Source organism: Ambystoma mexicanum, chromosome 14 (assembly GCF_040938575.1).
Source record: "Ambystoma mexicanum isolate Mex_15411 chromosome 14, UKY_AmexF1_1, whole genome shotgun sequence".
Classification (NCBI taxonomy): Eukaryota; Metazoa; Chordata; class Amphibia; order Caudata; family Ambystomatidae; genus Ambystoma; species Ambystoma mexicanum.
The window spans coordinates 411,131,614-411,147,159 of record NC_090940.1 but is presented as its reverse complement, the minus strand read 5'-3'; the positions used below and the strand labels follow the sequence as shown (position 1 = coordinate 411,147,159).

General features: G+C 43.6%; 1 protein-coding gene across 3 annotated transcripts in view; it reads left to right on the top strand.

Moving 5' to 3' along the window:
* Window positions 1-15,546, top strand: part of KNL1 (kinetochore scaffold 1) — a 1,870,945-nt gene that overhangs the window by 446,463 nt on the left and 1,408,936 nt on the right. For all 3 annotated transcript variants that reach the window (XM_069637560.1, XM_069637559.1, XM_069637561.1), the window contains one exon: window positions 5,078-5,130. In XM_069637560.1, coding sequence (XP_069493661.1) covers window positions 5,078-5,130 — 53 coding nt within the window. Of the gene's footprint in view, window positions 1-5,077; window positions 5,131-15,546 lie in introns of those variants that run through there.

The window sequence follows — 15,546 nt, the reverse complement described above, 5'->3', positions numbered from 1 at the left end:
CTCCTCATCACATGGAACATATACCCATATTCATTACATCTGCATAGGCAGGCAGCTGCGGGGGAGAATAGCATCCTGTGACTCGGTCCCTATTGGTTGGTCCGACCATGATATGGTATTCATGCAGTTTGCAAAGGCATGGTTGCTTTTGAGGAATGACATGGGAGAGGTAGACCTATGAACAGTGTGGGATGGGGCGAAGGCGATTTGGAGAGGACTGATCATCAGGGGAGAGCCTATGAAGAAAAGGGAGAGGTCCTTGCTGGAGGTTGGATAAAGGGCTGACATTGCCACGTTAGAAGGGAAGATACAGACTGGATACCACTAGAGAAACAATCTCATATGGGGAAGTTAGGATAAAGAGGGAAGAGCTATGGTCAGTAGAGATGGGGAAAGTGGTGCGGCAATTACAATTATTGTACCAGAAATATTGCGAAAGGGAGATGAGGTTGATGCACTCCTGGTGGCGTGCCTGAGTGGGAAGAGGGCAGGTAGATGGGTGGAGGGGATCTCGGATGCCCCAGGGATGCTGGTCATGGACCCTGCGACAGTTATCGTTTTGCAACATTTTACGAGCGGCTGTACAGTCCTGAGAAATAACCAAGCGAGGAGTGTGTTATGGGCTATTTATCAGAGGTGTCCCTACCCCGTTTGGAATTGAGTGAAGGGGAGGGACTGCATTCACCAATTTCAGAGGGTGAAGTTCTCTTGGCCATTTAATGAATGCAGACTGTTAAGGCCCCAGGGGAGGTTAGCTACTCTGTAGGTTTTTATAAGGCATTCGTAAAATTGCTGGTCCCTGCTGTGGCAAAGTTATTTGATTTTTGGCATTGATCTGTGTTGCCCAAGGAGGGGAAATGCCCTTTGCATTTCTCTCCTTTAACGCCAAGATAATCACCAGGGTTCTGGCATCCAGATCCAAGGGGTTGATACCCTGGCTGGTCCATTCTGATCAGGTGGGGTTTATTATGGGGCAGCAGGGGATGGATATACTGCAGAAGCCCCTACATTGTATGGACGCTAAGGGAGGCTAATGCAACCCTCTTGGCCTTGGATGCTGAAAAGGCTTTTGACAGGGTTGACTGGAACTTTGTCTACGCAGTCCTATGGACGTATGGGTGGGACTGAACCTTTTTAATGGCAGCAAAGTAGTGTGCATGGACCCCAGGGTAGCAGTAAATGTTGGGTCATCACTGGAGCCATTTGCAGAGCGACTGCAGGGCACCCCTCAAGTAAGTAGAGGGGATAGTAGTGGGGTGGGAGGGTAGAGAGTTCAAGTTGGGGATCTACTCTGACAATATTCTGTTGCGTATGAGAAACCTGCATGTCTCGGTCCCGGCGGCCTTGGAAGTGATAGAGGAGTACATCTCCCTAGCCGGGTATAAGGTTAATAGGCAAAAGTCCATTTTGTTTCTGTTTGATGTGGACCCGGGGAGGGACACAGCGGCCCTCTCTCAACTGGGGAAAGGTCGAATTGGATCAGATTCTGTATTTAGGAGTGTTTATCACCAGGTTTGAGTGGTTGTCGGATGCCAATTATCCACCTTTGCTGGGGAAATTGTATAGTGATATGCGAAAGTGGGGTGGACAAACTATCTCCTGGATGGGCCAGCTTAACGCGTTAAAGATGAACTTCCTCTCTGGGATATTATATTTGTTTCAAATGCTACCTGTGACGGTGCCGGAGGTGGTGTTTACTGAGGTGATGGGCAGGATGCTTCGTTTTTTTTGGGATAGGAAGAAGCTGCGGGTAGCCTAGAATATGCTGGTGCTACACAAGGATAAAGGGGTGGGAGGTTCCTGGATCTTCAGTTATATTATAAGGCAGCCAAGCTGACAGTGTTGGTTCCCCATTTGCGAGCGGACGGGGAAAAATAGCACAGCGAGTAGAGCGCTCGCTTTGGTATCCGTGCAGAGCCTGCTGACAGGTTTGAATCCCGACGGGGCCAAACTCAGCCTTTCATCCTTCCGAGGTCGATAAATGAGCACCACACACCGTGGGTAATAATAAGCAGCGCTCAGATACCTGAGGGTTTGTAGCACTACATAAATGATAAATTATTATTATTATTATTATTATTATTATTATTATTATAAGCAGTGGCTTTACCTAGAGAACCTCCACTTGAGACAGGTAACGGGGGAAGAGTGCTTGTGGGTCCCAAGGGAAAAGTTCCCAAGAAGGATAAGGATACACCCCGTACTGGGTTTGATTTGGAACATTTGGTGACTGGCCTGGGAATGCGTGGGGGTCACCACCTGGCCCTTGCTGCTGAGCCACCTGTGGGCCCCGGTAATCAGGGTCGGCATCACTAATCCTGAAAGATTCTGAATACGCAGTGTGATAGGAAAGGACTTATTTCCTCATTTTATGCGTCCCTTGTAGAGGCTACTATGGGTGACGTGTATTGGCTTTGGGCTAATTGAGAGAATGACCTGTATCGCAAGGTGAATGTAAAGCTTTGGCAGAGAATGTACAGGAGATCGTTTAAGAAGTCTATAGCCTAACAATTTAAATTGCATGGGGTGAAACTGCTTCATCGCTGGCAGTATGACCCAGTTCGGCTCTCCAGAATGTTCCCAGAGGTGAGGCCCCTATGTTGGCACAGATATGGGGTAAGGGCCACATACTGGCACATGCACATGTGGTGGTCTTGCAGCAAAGTGCAGGTGTACTGGTTGGTGGCGTTAGGGTGGATAAAAAGCAAAGATGGGTTGGAAAGGCATCTCGACCCTGTGCTTCTGCTTTTTGGTTTGGAAGAGGTTGATTGGGAGGCCGAGGGGCGGTTGGCAAGCCATGGTGCATTTGCTTCTAGTGGTGCTGCGAGCATGCCTGGCAATGCATTGGAAGAGAGAAAAACTGCCATGAATGGCGGGCAAAAGTGGGGAGGTTTACCTCATGGAAAAGATTGCCACCGCTCTTCATAGGTGGGTTAAGGGCCTTGAAGGGGAATGAACAGGGTTCCTGAATGGGTTCTCAGGATCACAAGGAGGTAAGGAGGGGACTGGAAGCCTCGCTATCGGATACATGTTGGGAAGGGATAAGTGGTTTTCTTGCTCAAGACCCTCCCCCCCAGCCCCTGCCGGGTGCAATTAGTGGTGCTCCCACTTCTAGGACATATTATGTGATGTTTGATGTAGTTGTACATTGTTTCAGTGCTGCTGTTAAGGCGGTTTTTTCTTCTGTACGAGTGGATGAAGAAAGAGGGGATGACGGGGGAGAATAGGGGTACATCTTGTTCTTGGAGTATATAATGTGCCTTGTTCTTCTTTGGTGTGTTGTAATTTATAAACATTTAATTAAAAACGTGTCAAGTTTCATATGTAGGTAGATTGAAAACGGTGGGCAGAGTCAAAAGTGCAACTAGATTCAAAACAGTGGCTAGATTCACAACACTGGCAAGATTCAAATGCAGCTAGATTCGAACCTCTGGCTAAAGTCAAAACGCAAAGCTAGATTCAAAACGGTTTAACGATTGAAATGCAACTAGATTAGAAACAGTGGCAGTATTGAAAAAGCACAGTAATAACTGTTCACACAATTCGACGTTGCCTACCCGATTGCCGCAGCAGACAGAGGTTGGGGTATTGACTTTGGCACCTATGGCGATATGGTAAACAGGTGCTGGAGGTGCCAATGGAGGTGTCCATTGCCAGAGCCTTTAGTCAGCTGCCTGGATAAAGCCGCCCTGGGTGAGCCTCTAAAGTAACGTGTCCCCGACACAGACCATTCCAGTGAAGGTTGGGCAGGCAGTGGGATTAGGGAGAGGCAGGCCTGGGATAAGCTGGCTAGTGCAGGGTGCATGGATTGAAATATAGAGAAGCCTCTTATCAAAATCAGGATAAACTGCCAAATATAACAAATCCTTACCCACAAGGTTAATCTGTCCTCCGATCGAATGTTGAAATGGGCTTTAGACGCCCAAGGCAGGGGACATTAGGTCTCTGAGTATCCTTGAAGTTCTGGTCACGTGTCTCTGACGCGGTCCACTCCGGTACAGGTTGGGCGGGCAGTGGGAGTGGGGTGATGCAGGCCTGGGATAAGCCGGGAAGTGCAGGGTGCACTGATTGAAATCTAGAGAAACCACATTGCGAAATCAGAAGAACCCATCAAATATAATAAATCCTTACCCACACAGTTAATCAGTCCTCAAATTGGATGATGAAACTGGCTATTAAAGGACATTGTCGTTCTTCCTTTTGGTAGCAGTTTCCATGCATTTTCCATGCTACACCTAGGTCTAAAGCCAAAGTGTTAGGAGGAGTTTGTTGGCATCCATGTATCGGATGTGTGTGACTACTGCTTTCGTAAGAATCCTACCTAGGAAGGTAAGATTGGTGATGGGGCAGTAGTTGCTGAGGTCATCTGGGTCCAGCGTTGGCTTCTTTGGAATTACTGGAGGAGTTGTCCTGTTTTAAGGGTTGAAGGAAAGATGCCTTGAGTGAGGGAGCTGTTTATTATTACCAGGTAAGGGCTGAGTGCTTCTCTTGGAGGTTTCTGGACTATGGATGCATGACTAATGTTGTCTGCATAAGACATAGTCTTGAGAGATATTAGGATGGTAGTGAGGTCTTCCATGGTGAGTGTCTTGAAAATTGTCCGGGTAGTGGGTGTTGTGCGAGATGGGATGTCGAGTCAACCTTTCTAAAGCACTATGAAACCTGCTGGCAGTAGTATTGTGTGTTAAATGTCCCACCCTAGAAGGCACTGTGCAATCCAATTGTCAGTTTGACAACAGAACTGCTCAAGAGTGCTATACAGGTGAGGGGTTGTGTTCACCTTTGGTACCAAACGACTTAACGGATTCGCGCTTTAGAGCCATAATGAAGCTTGAGTTGAGACTGCTGCTCACCTGGCCGTGTTAATCTGAAATGCATTTAATGTTTATACTGAACATGATGGATATGCATGGGGCTTTTTTTGTTGAATGCTTGTCTGTTCTTCTATACACTGCTTTTTATTTATTTTTATTTTGAGGGTTCCGCCTGGAAGTGCTAAGTGCATGTACACTCCTGGTAGAATGTGACACTTAATAATGGCTGTAGATTAACACATTACAACCTTTCTTTATTATAGGGTACATGACTCACCGTTGTCAGCCAGTGAGGATGGACAAATTGATGGTGCAGGTAGGGATTTCCCATCTATTTATGTACTTGAACAGGGATCGAAATTGGGATTTGTTAACCAGGAGCAAAAAGCAGCTCCTGGGTATTGGGCATAGCCAGTTAGACAGGAGCTGCATCTGGGGAACCAGGAGCTAGTACAGAGTGTGAAGCAAATCTAACTTTGCGCAAGATTCAAACTCGATATTTTTGTCCATTTCATGTTCTCCAATATGCTCTAAATGGGTTCCATGTGTTTATAACAAATGGAAAAATAACAACAGTGGTGTTGATATTTTCATTATTTTAATTAAATGCACCAAACACCCTCCCCAATATATTTTAGGACTAGTGTCATTTTATATACTTACTCCAGTCTTTGAATATTTGGGGAAAGTGTTGGATAGTGCATTTAAATAAAAGAATGCAAATATCGAAAACATTTGTCATAAAGACTGCATACCCTCTAAATGTCCCTTAAGTGTGTTCTTAATTGTCCTTTATATACATTCCCAAACATACATAGTTAATATCACACAGCTAGATTTGTATGGCACCTCTTGCCCCAGGAATCAAAAGTAGCTCCCGGTAGGTGTTTGTATTCAAGCTAACCAGGCTCTGGCTCCCTTTGGCCTAGATACCTCTGGGTTTTGTGCACTATATAAATGTTCAAATAAAATTAAAATGAATATAGTTTCCAGCTTTTGGGAATTTCGAACCCTGCGTGAATCGTATTGTCTGATAGTGTTTTTTTATGGTGGGAAAGCTTGCCCAGTCTTACCAGGGAACTTCATCAACGTTGGAGATTTGTTTTGGTTGAGCCATCCTGGGTTACCAATTCTTTTTAAGATCCAGGTTGGCTGTGAGTTTCATTTTGGCTGCTTTTGGGGACAGTGGGAGAGTTGTTTGACCTGCTTTAGACTTTTTGCTTGCAGACTATGCATTGACAAACACAGCCCTGCCCGCAAACCAACCTCCTCTATATTCTCCTGCTTATAAAACCTTTATGCAAGGCAGCATCTGTAGGCCTCCTGAACAAATGGGGGTAGAGGGATTTGTCAGTGGTCGGACTCAGCAGAGTATATAAAGCCTCTGCCATTTGGGCACAACAGCTCCACTTGGACCACACACTATTCTCTGTAGCACACGCGCTAAAATGTGGACTATTTTGTGGATGTTGTAAAAATTGAAGGTGGTTTGAGTCTGCAATCTGGCCAGCCCCCTAACTTTTTTCTTTCTCTGTGTTTAGTTGCCAGTATTTATTGAAATGGCAAAACAATTGGAAACTTTGTCGTCATGTCTGCTCATATTGCCAGTAGACTTTAAAAAATAGATTTAGAAAATTGGTATGCTGTGTTGCATCAGGGAACTGGTTGTAGAATTAAAATAATACTGTGATGTGCCTGTTGAAAGGCCTTTGTGATGCCACACGTGCCACTAAAGAAAGCATTGTTGAATGTGAAGTGTGATCGGAGCGCTAACAAATTCTCCAGCAGGGAAGACCTTCCATTTAAGACATTGTATTCCAAAACTCGTTTTTTATTTCTTCAGATGATAAACCTGTGGCCTTAACCTGGCTACTAAACGCACGAAGTCAGTGCGTGAATGTTAATCTTTCCAGTCTGAATATATTAATGAGGTTTTGGACTTTCAAGTGGTTCTTCAAATGTCAGTGAGCCAAAAATTAAATGTTTTATGAATTAATGATGACCCAGTCTTTTGCTTTTACCATGTTCTGAGATGTTGGACTTTCGTTGATCTTTGTACTATGAATAATCGTTTTATGCTTAAAAACCAAGCATGGTGTTCCTGCTGGAAATATTTAGTTTTGTTTCACATGGTTAAAAAGAAACACTAGTTGAGCCTGTGTACAAATAAATGTACCTATATCTTGTAAATCCACCTAATCACGAGTTTCATAATGAACTTTAAACCATTTTTTTGTATTGGTGTCTTCGTTACAGGCGCCAGATGACACAAGTGCTCCAAGGCACGAAAGTCATCTAGTCGCAGCCAGGATGTAAACGCATGTATAGACCATTGACATTTAATTAGGGTTAGCAAGCAAATACTTTCAAGGCACAAGAGTACACTCCAGAATTGCTAAGGATGCATAGAAGTGGGAGGGGGTTGGGTGGGAAGGGAGAGGAGTGATGAAGGGAAGTTACAGTTGTAATGAAAGTAAGTGCAGTTTACTGTAGAGGTGAAAGTGCTGTGTGAAAGTGCATATTAGGCAAGTGCTTTTGTGGTAAATGGGTGATGGATTGCTGAACGGAGGTGGGAGAAAGGGTACAGGTGGAAGCGTTAACCAAGGTGGAAGGATGGGCGTCTGGTGTGTTTTAAGTGCTCATATAGTTCTAAAGGGTTTGTCCAGATGGAGGGCGTAGAATCAGGCAGGTCAATTGTTAGTTGTATGAAACTTGAAGCAGGTTGTGGTAGGTTTGTGATTGAAAGTTGACAGTGTGCCAGTTTTTGGGTAGTTTATTTAAGGTGTTACATTTATGTTTGTTAGGTAAGATTTTCATAGAAATTGTAAATCTTCCTGACCTGGGTCAGCCCCAGGACGTTTTGCTTTACTAGTGGGATATTTCTCCTTAATACCTCTATGAGTGGGAACCTTTTTCCACATTCACAGAATCTTTAACTCTTTTTATGGAGAACTACAGTTCCCAAGGGTAGAAAGGATCTTTGGATCCCTTTTACTTTTTGTTATGTGAAACATGCACACCCCACCTTATGTGGAGGGCTGGGGAGATGCAATGTATCCCCTTTCACACTAAAACAGTAACAATTCTGTGACCGGGACAAGCTTACCTTCAATGGCTAGTGGCAGTCATACTTTATATTCATTTGGTGCACCTTTACCGCAGGCTGTGTTCACAGTTTCAGTAAAGGCACCTAAGGGTGCTCACTTTTGCAAAAATATCCCCTGCCTGCTTTTTTTGCCATTTTAGTGTTTCTTGTAATTTCTTGTCCTTTCTTGTTCATTACCCTGACATCCAGAACAGGAAATTCCTTTGTGTGATTTTTATCTTTGACAGGAGTCCCCTGGACTCCCCCCTCAGGCTCCAGTCTGTGAAGGCAGGAAGGGAGGGAGGAGTCCAAAACTCTGCATCCCTTTTTCTTCGTCCTTGCCTGAATGGGGACAAATCCCAGTGGGTGGTTGGCTGTCCCGATTGGACAACCAGACCCCACCCCTTGTTGTAAAATTCAGTGAGAATGCAGAGGTTGTGCTGTAGTTCCTGTCAAATACTGCGAACCTGGAAGCTGAAGACAAGTCGACCATTGGAACCGAAACCGAAGAGGATGATGAAGGAAAGGAGGCTGAAACGATTTCCATCGACCGGAGAGCCTGCTGTGTAATCGGAGCTAGCCCTTCCTTCCAATTGACCTGGGGACTCCGAAAATGACGACCCTGGCCCAGAACCTGTGGGACCCACTAGACTCAAGAAGACCTGCATTTTGATCCAACCCACGCATTGCTGTGACCTTGTACTGCTGCAATACCCCAATACCCTGGGACCTTGAGCTACTGTCCAGGGCAAAGTCTTCCGAATTCCAAATGTCGCTGAAACTTCGTGGGCATCCTGGTGTATCTCACGAGACACGAATCGAGTGTGAAAAGTCCCCTCAACACACCTTTGTCACAATGAGAATTCAACCACGATTTTCTGGCTTCTGTGCTCCTTGAAAAGGTGCCAAATCTGCAGAACCGCATTCAGCCACGAGGAAAACCTTGCCTAGAGCCTTCTCCATTGATCCCTGCTGCAAAGTTCCTTCTGAGGTCTTGTTTTCAGTCAGCACAACAAGAAATCCACTGACCGGATATTTGGCTGCAGATTCTGAAGTTCTCCTGCTACAAAATCTTCAATGCTGAGGTACTGTGTTGGCTTGGGTATGTACTTGCCTTAAGTCTCCTGGGATTTCTGTGTAGCTGGGGGTGTTTCCTGTGATGGGGAGGCCTCTCATCCAGTGCACCGAGTCCCACTGCTAGAATCTTGCTAGGGTGTTCTAACTCTAGAAGTAAAGTACTTGCCCGTTTGTCCAGTCTTCCTAAGGAACTCTGACCTTTGCTACTTAAGAACCTATTCTGACACGGTCTGTTGGTCACTACGTCCTAGTCACGCCCCTTCTGCCACTGAGAACACTCATGCTCCAAGAATAAGATAAATACTTTTATGGGATTGGGCCTTTTGCCTAGAAAAGAAAAGAAGTGTTTAAAAGTGACTTACTTGTAGAAGAGATGGTTGGTAGCTGTAACTCTAAGAGTGAACAGTTACAAAAATTCTTACTTACCTTGGATGTGTGATGCATTATTCTTAAAAGTATGGTTAACACCTTTCTTTCCTTAGAAACCGTTTTGCCATTCTAATAGAAGTAGATGTGAAGATATATTTCTTTCCTGTGGTTAGGTTTGCCTCTTCGTAAAAGTAATGTTGGTTTCACCAGATTATGACTGTTAGAATAATTGTATGAGTGTACCCCAACTGTTGGCTTCACCAGATTATGCATGTTAGGATAATTGTATGAGTGGCCCCCAACCAAGTGTCTTGTTTCCCCTGACTTGCTGTTAGCCTTTCCAGAATAAGTGTGTATTAGTTGTCTATCTAGAACTGTGAGTCATTCTGTAAAGTGTTACATTGGGTTTTGCTTTCCCTGTGCTGTTGAAGATAGACTTCCAGAGAGTCTTTGGTTCTAACTGTGTTTGTTTTATTACTTGTATTGCACGCCAGACCCAAGGGTATTCGGGCGCATTGCATAAGATTACTCACAGCTTAGTTGTACATAAAAATGCATTTACAGTTGCAGTATAGTTATACATAGTCAATAAACATATTTACAGTATAGTTACAAGAGGGGTCAAGACTATAGACTGAGAGCAAGCAAGTGTGATCTAGCGCAGATCTGGTGGATTGTATGCCGGCCAAGGGATCAGTTCCGTGAGATATCAGGGGTCCACTTAACAGTCAGCGTCTTTGAACCACTTTATTAAGTTGTGACAACATTTTTGGTATGAGAGCTCTACTCTGAGAGGGGATGGAAGTGAGTTCCACAGCTGGGTTCCCTTAACTTGAAAACTGCTTCCTCCGACTCTAGCCAATTTGAATCTGGGGGTCAATAGACAATTCGTATTGGAGAGTCTAGTTCTTGTCCCGGGTTTAGTGACAATTCTATTCACTAGATAACGTGGAGCTACTTTGTTTATACATTTGTGAGTGAGGGAGTCGACTTTTAATTTTATTTTGTAAATTGAGGACAACCAATTGTTAGCTCTTCTAGTGTTGGAGATGCATTCTCTCCTTGCAATTCCAAGTGTATCTCTGATCGCGTTGTTTTGCAGGAATTGGATTTTCTTGATGATTTGTTTGTTCGCCCCAATGTACAAAGCGTTGCAATAGTCGAGCTTTGATAGTATAAGTGCTCAGGCAAGGGTGATGCAACTGTCATTGGAGAGGAAAGCTTTACCTGCTCTGATCAGTTTACAGGTGTAAGCTGTGGCCGAGGCCAGCGTGTTTACCTGTTTGTTGAAAGAGAAAGTGGAGTCCAGGTAGAACCCCAACCATTTTACTTGGTACTATAAGTTTTTATGTCTCTGCAGACATATGGACACAGCAGCTCACTTCTCTACCGAGGCTATCGGATGGATAGAATCCTTCCTGAGTGAGAGGACAATGAGGGTGTTCTCCCAATCGGCAGCAGTAGACCCATCTCCTATCCATTGTGGTGTACCACAAGGGTCCTGTGTCTCCCCCACCCTTTACAATATATTCACCAAACCACTATTTGACGATCTGGACCTTCTGGGTGTCGCCTACACTAACTATGCAGATGATACACAGATTCTCCTCCCTCTTTCAGGGGATCATAGCGCGGATCTGGCATTGGTGAATAGGGTCTATCTCATCGTCCAGGCTTGGATGGCCAGCCACGGTCTATGCCTGAACGATGATAAGACTGAATTGATAATCTTGGGTACTCATACTAATACCAACAAACTAGGTCAAGAATATTCCTCATTCATCATCGATAACAATACCATCAGAGTCACACAAGAGGTAAAAACCTTGGGCTTCTACCTTGACTCAACAATGTCCTTCGACAAACAAGTAAAATCCTTGGCCTCATCCACGGCTTATACTTGTAAGCTTATCAGAGCGGGTAAGCCATTCCTTTCCAACGATAGCTGCTTGATCCTGGCAATAATATTCTCCAGGTTAGACTACTGCAACACCCTCTACAGTGGTGCCACCAAAGCCATCATCCAAAGACTTCAAATCCTTCAAAATAATGTCTTACGAGCTGCATTAGGCCTAAATAAGAGAGTACACATTTCATCCATCAGACGTCAGCATAACTGGCTGTCGACACATAACAAAATATTGTTAAAAATTGTCTCCCTTACCTATAAAGGACTAAACAATGCGGCCCGAGCTACCTTACAGTCAGACTAACCAGAAGAACCGCCAATAGACTGACAAGACTTAAAGGGATAGTCCAGTAAAAAAATGTATTTAAAAAATAGATAGGCAACAATAAAAAAAAATACTAGCACTTTTTTTTTTAAACTTCCTATGTAAAATTTTGAGCTATTCAAGCTCAAAATTCGCAAAAGCAAGCACATGGGCGCATCCATTTTGTGAAATGGATGCCCGCCGCTGTGCTCACTTTGGCTTTTGCGGCACTAATGAAGGAAAAGCCAGCCAGCTGTAGTAAACAAAAGCTACCGCTGGGTGGCTTTTCCTTCATTGGTGCCGGGACTCGGAGGACGCGGACCGGAGACCAGAGCAGGAAAGCTGCAGCTGAAGCTCGGTAAGTGCTATTTATTTTTTTTAAAAAATAAGCACTAGCTGCTTTTTTTTTCTAAGTTTTCCGGGCTGGAGGAGCCCGGAAAACTTAGAAATAAAACCGATGCTTTAAAAACATTGTATTTATGTTTGCGGTCGCTTTTGAAGCGACCACAAACATAAATACAACGTTGTGTTTGAAAATGCTGCGGTTTTTCTTTCCAAGTTTCTCAGGCTCCTCTGGCTCGGAGGAGCCTGAGAAACTCGGAAAGAAAAACCGCAGCATTTTCAAACACAACCTCGTTGTGTTTCTGCCTGCTGTGGCTTTCACTTTGGGTCTCCGGTGCTCCCCCAGGGGAGCACCGGAGACCCAAAGTGAAAGCCAAGGCAGGCAGAAACACAACGCGGTTGTGTTTCTGCCTAAATCTGCTTTCCCATTTGGGGCTCTCGGGCTCCCCACGGGGGGCCCGAGAGCCCCAAATGGGAAAGCAGATTTAGGCAGAAACACTGCAGCATTTAGCATTTCCCATTTGGGGCTCTCAGACTCCCCACCGGGAGCCCGAGAGCCCCAAATGGGAAAGCAGATTTAGGCAGAAACACTGCGGCATGTAAACACAACCGCGTTGTGTTTCTCCCTGCCTTGGCTTTCACTTTGGGTCTCCGGTGCTCCCCTTGGGAGCACCGGAGACCCAAAGTGATAACCACAGCAGGCAGAAACACAACGCGGTTGTGTTTGAAAACGCTGCGGTTTTTCTTTCCGAGTTTCTCAGGCTCCTCCGAGCCGGAGGAGCCTGAGAAACTTGGAAAGAAAAACCGCAGCGTTTTCAAACACAACATTGTATTTATCTTTGCGGTCGCTTCAAAAGCGACCGCAAACATAAATACAACGATTTTAAAGCTGCGGTTCTCCTCCAGCCCGGAAAACTTAGAAAAGAAACCACAGCTAGTGCTTATATTTAAAAATAAATAAATAGCACTTACCGAGATTCAGCTTCAGCTTTCCTGCTCTGGTCTCCGGTCCGCGTCCTCCGAGTCCCGGCACCAATGAAGGAAAAGCCACCCAGCAGTAGCTTTTGTTTACTACAGCTGGCTGGCTTTTCCTTCATTAGTGCAGCAAAAGCCAGCACAGGCGGGCATCCATTTCACAAAATGGATGCGCCCATGTGCTTGCTTTTGCGAATTTTGAGCTTGAATAGCTCACAATTTTACATAGGAAGTTTAAAAAAAAAAAGTGCTAGTATTTTTTTTTTAATGTTTCTTATCTATTTTTTTTAAATAACATTTTTCACTGGACTATCCCTTTAACAATACCAACTGCCTTCTGGTACCCAGATTTAAGCTCTCCAAAATTGGCGGCAACAGTTTTCCTGTACAAGCGGCCAAAATGTGGACCTCTCTACCCCACGAGCTTAGAGCAGACCAACCCTATGCACACTTCAGAAAGAATTATATTAAGTGGCTCAATTCAACTGACTACTAACATCCATTATAGTATGCACCAAGGGCCCTGCTGACTCCCTCTTTGGCCAGTATCCAAAGAACCCAATCTCGCACGTAACTGTACATTTTCCGCCTTTTGCGACAACCTGACTTTTGCATTTTCCATTTATAACATGTTGTAACTTACCTTTTGTGCTGTAAATATATTTTATATTGTACTTGATTGTAACCATTCTGTAACCTTGTAAGCTTTGCACCTTCTTATTGCTGCGCCCTCATACCCACGGGTTTGGTGTGCATTATAAATAAATAAACAAAACAAACAACAAACTTCCTTGATGACTGAGATGATGTTATGGTCGATATTAAAGGCTGAGTATTTGGGACTCCATTTTTTGAGGGATGATGATCTCTGTCTTGTCATCATTCAGGCATAGTCTGTGGGTAGCCATCCATGCCTGGATGATGAGATAAACTGTCCCTCTTAAGTCATACATAAGGTACTTGTATAGCTGGGAAAGATCTCACCTGGATTTCATTGTGAGGTTAAAGTGTTTCCTAGTGATTGCATCGACAGTCAAAGCATCGACAAACCATAGCATTGAAAACAAAGCATCTAAAAAAAAATTTTAAAAAAAAAGGAATGATTTTTTTAATGGTTTAAAACACATTTTTACTAAACCCTTTTATTGAAAATAATGCATTTGATTTTTTTGGTGATTTTATTTTTTTCTTGAATGTTATGCTTTGCGGATGCTTTGTTTTAGTTGCAATGACCGGATACCGTTAAAGTATATGGGTTTTAATTACCTTGAGATAGCTGTGTGCCATCCCAAAAATAAGTTACAAGAGTTACTGCTGATTTCAGTCTGTGTTTCAATGATATCAAAAGCATCTGTAATTGAATATTACGCCCTTAGCTTTTACTCACCTAGTATAACTGTGTGTTATCACAAAAGTAGTTATAGGTTTTTACTGTACCTGGAATAAGTGTTCCATTATTCACAAAAAAATATACTGTCCAGTTCACTGATTATGTGATTTGTACTGAGAGTCACTGTACAACTGGTAGGGTCTACTGCCCTTGTATTACTGAATGTAATTGTGAAAGTAACCATTGGTTTTTACTCCCCAAGAATAGGTGTGACCTATACTGAATGTGTATGAAAAGGTTTTGACTTCCCTAGAACTACTGTTAGGTGTTCAAAAATAAGGTTTATACTGGTCTGTGTACCTTCAAGTATAATGTTGTGTTTTTATAATTGTGATTACATATAGTGTGGGATAGTACTTATTTACCCCTAGATTTATCTGGGCCTACTTGTATTTAAATAAACCATTTATTTTTACATGCATAGTGTTTCACTGTTTCTTTGGACCATTTGGATTACAATTTCATTTGTACTGATTCTACAGCCCTCTCCCTCCTAAAATAAACCTGGCTGCTCTGTCTACGCTACCATGAACTACTACTAAGAGTACTGCCTCAGTGGAATGGTTTTACTAAGCCCTTAGTTGGACTTCATAAAAACTGTCCTAACAAGGTTCTTGTGGCGTGTGTAGTCTCTTAGTAGTTCCATCGGGTAGAGGCAATGGAAGAGCTTGATTTGCATGTGTTTTTTGCGCCAAAGTTTGAGGCGTTAGTTTAGCCTTATTTAATGGCCATAGGTATCTGCGTGCGATTACCAGTTTAAGGGATGATCGGAGTCATAAAGTGCTAGAAGAGTGGATGGTCTTGTGGGTAATGTTTAGGATTGATAGTTATTTTAGTTTTGGTGGGTAACCGGTTGAGTGATTTGAGTGCTGAAGTGATATGGTTGTTAAGGCTTGAGGTTGAGTACACATCTTGCAGCTTTATTTTGGATAATTTGGAGCGATTTTAGGTTTTCTGAGGACCGACTACTATAGAGAGAATAGCCATATTCTAGTTTAGAGAGTAATAGGGTGTTGGTGATGATCTTTTGGTGAAGTTCCAAGAAGGGAGTGTCTTTCTGAGGATATGTAGAAGGTAGTTTGTTTTTTGGGGAGGTATTTCATCTGTGGTTTAAGGGATAGGTCGGTGTTTTATTATGATTTGCATGTTCTGTTCTTCTGAAGTAGGTGAAGGGGGGATTCCTAAGTCAGTATGCCATTTAAAAGGAAGGTGGTTAATATTGGATGCTAAAAACCATGATCTCTTGCTTGCTGGGTTTGAGGCATATTGTTTTTTGGGACA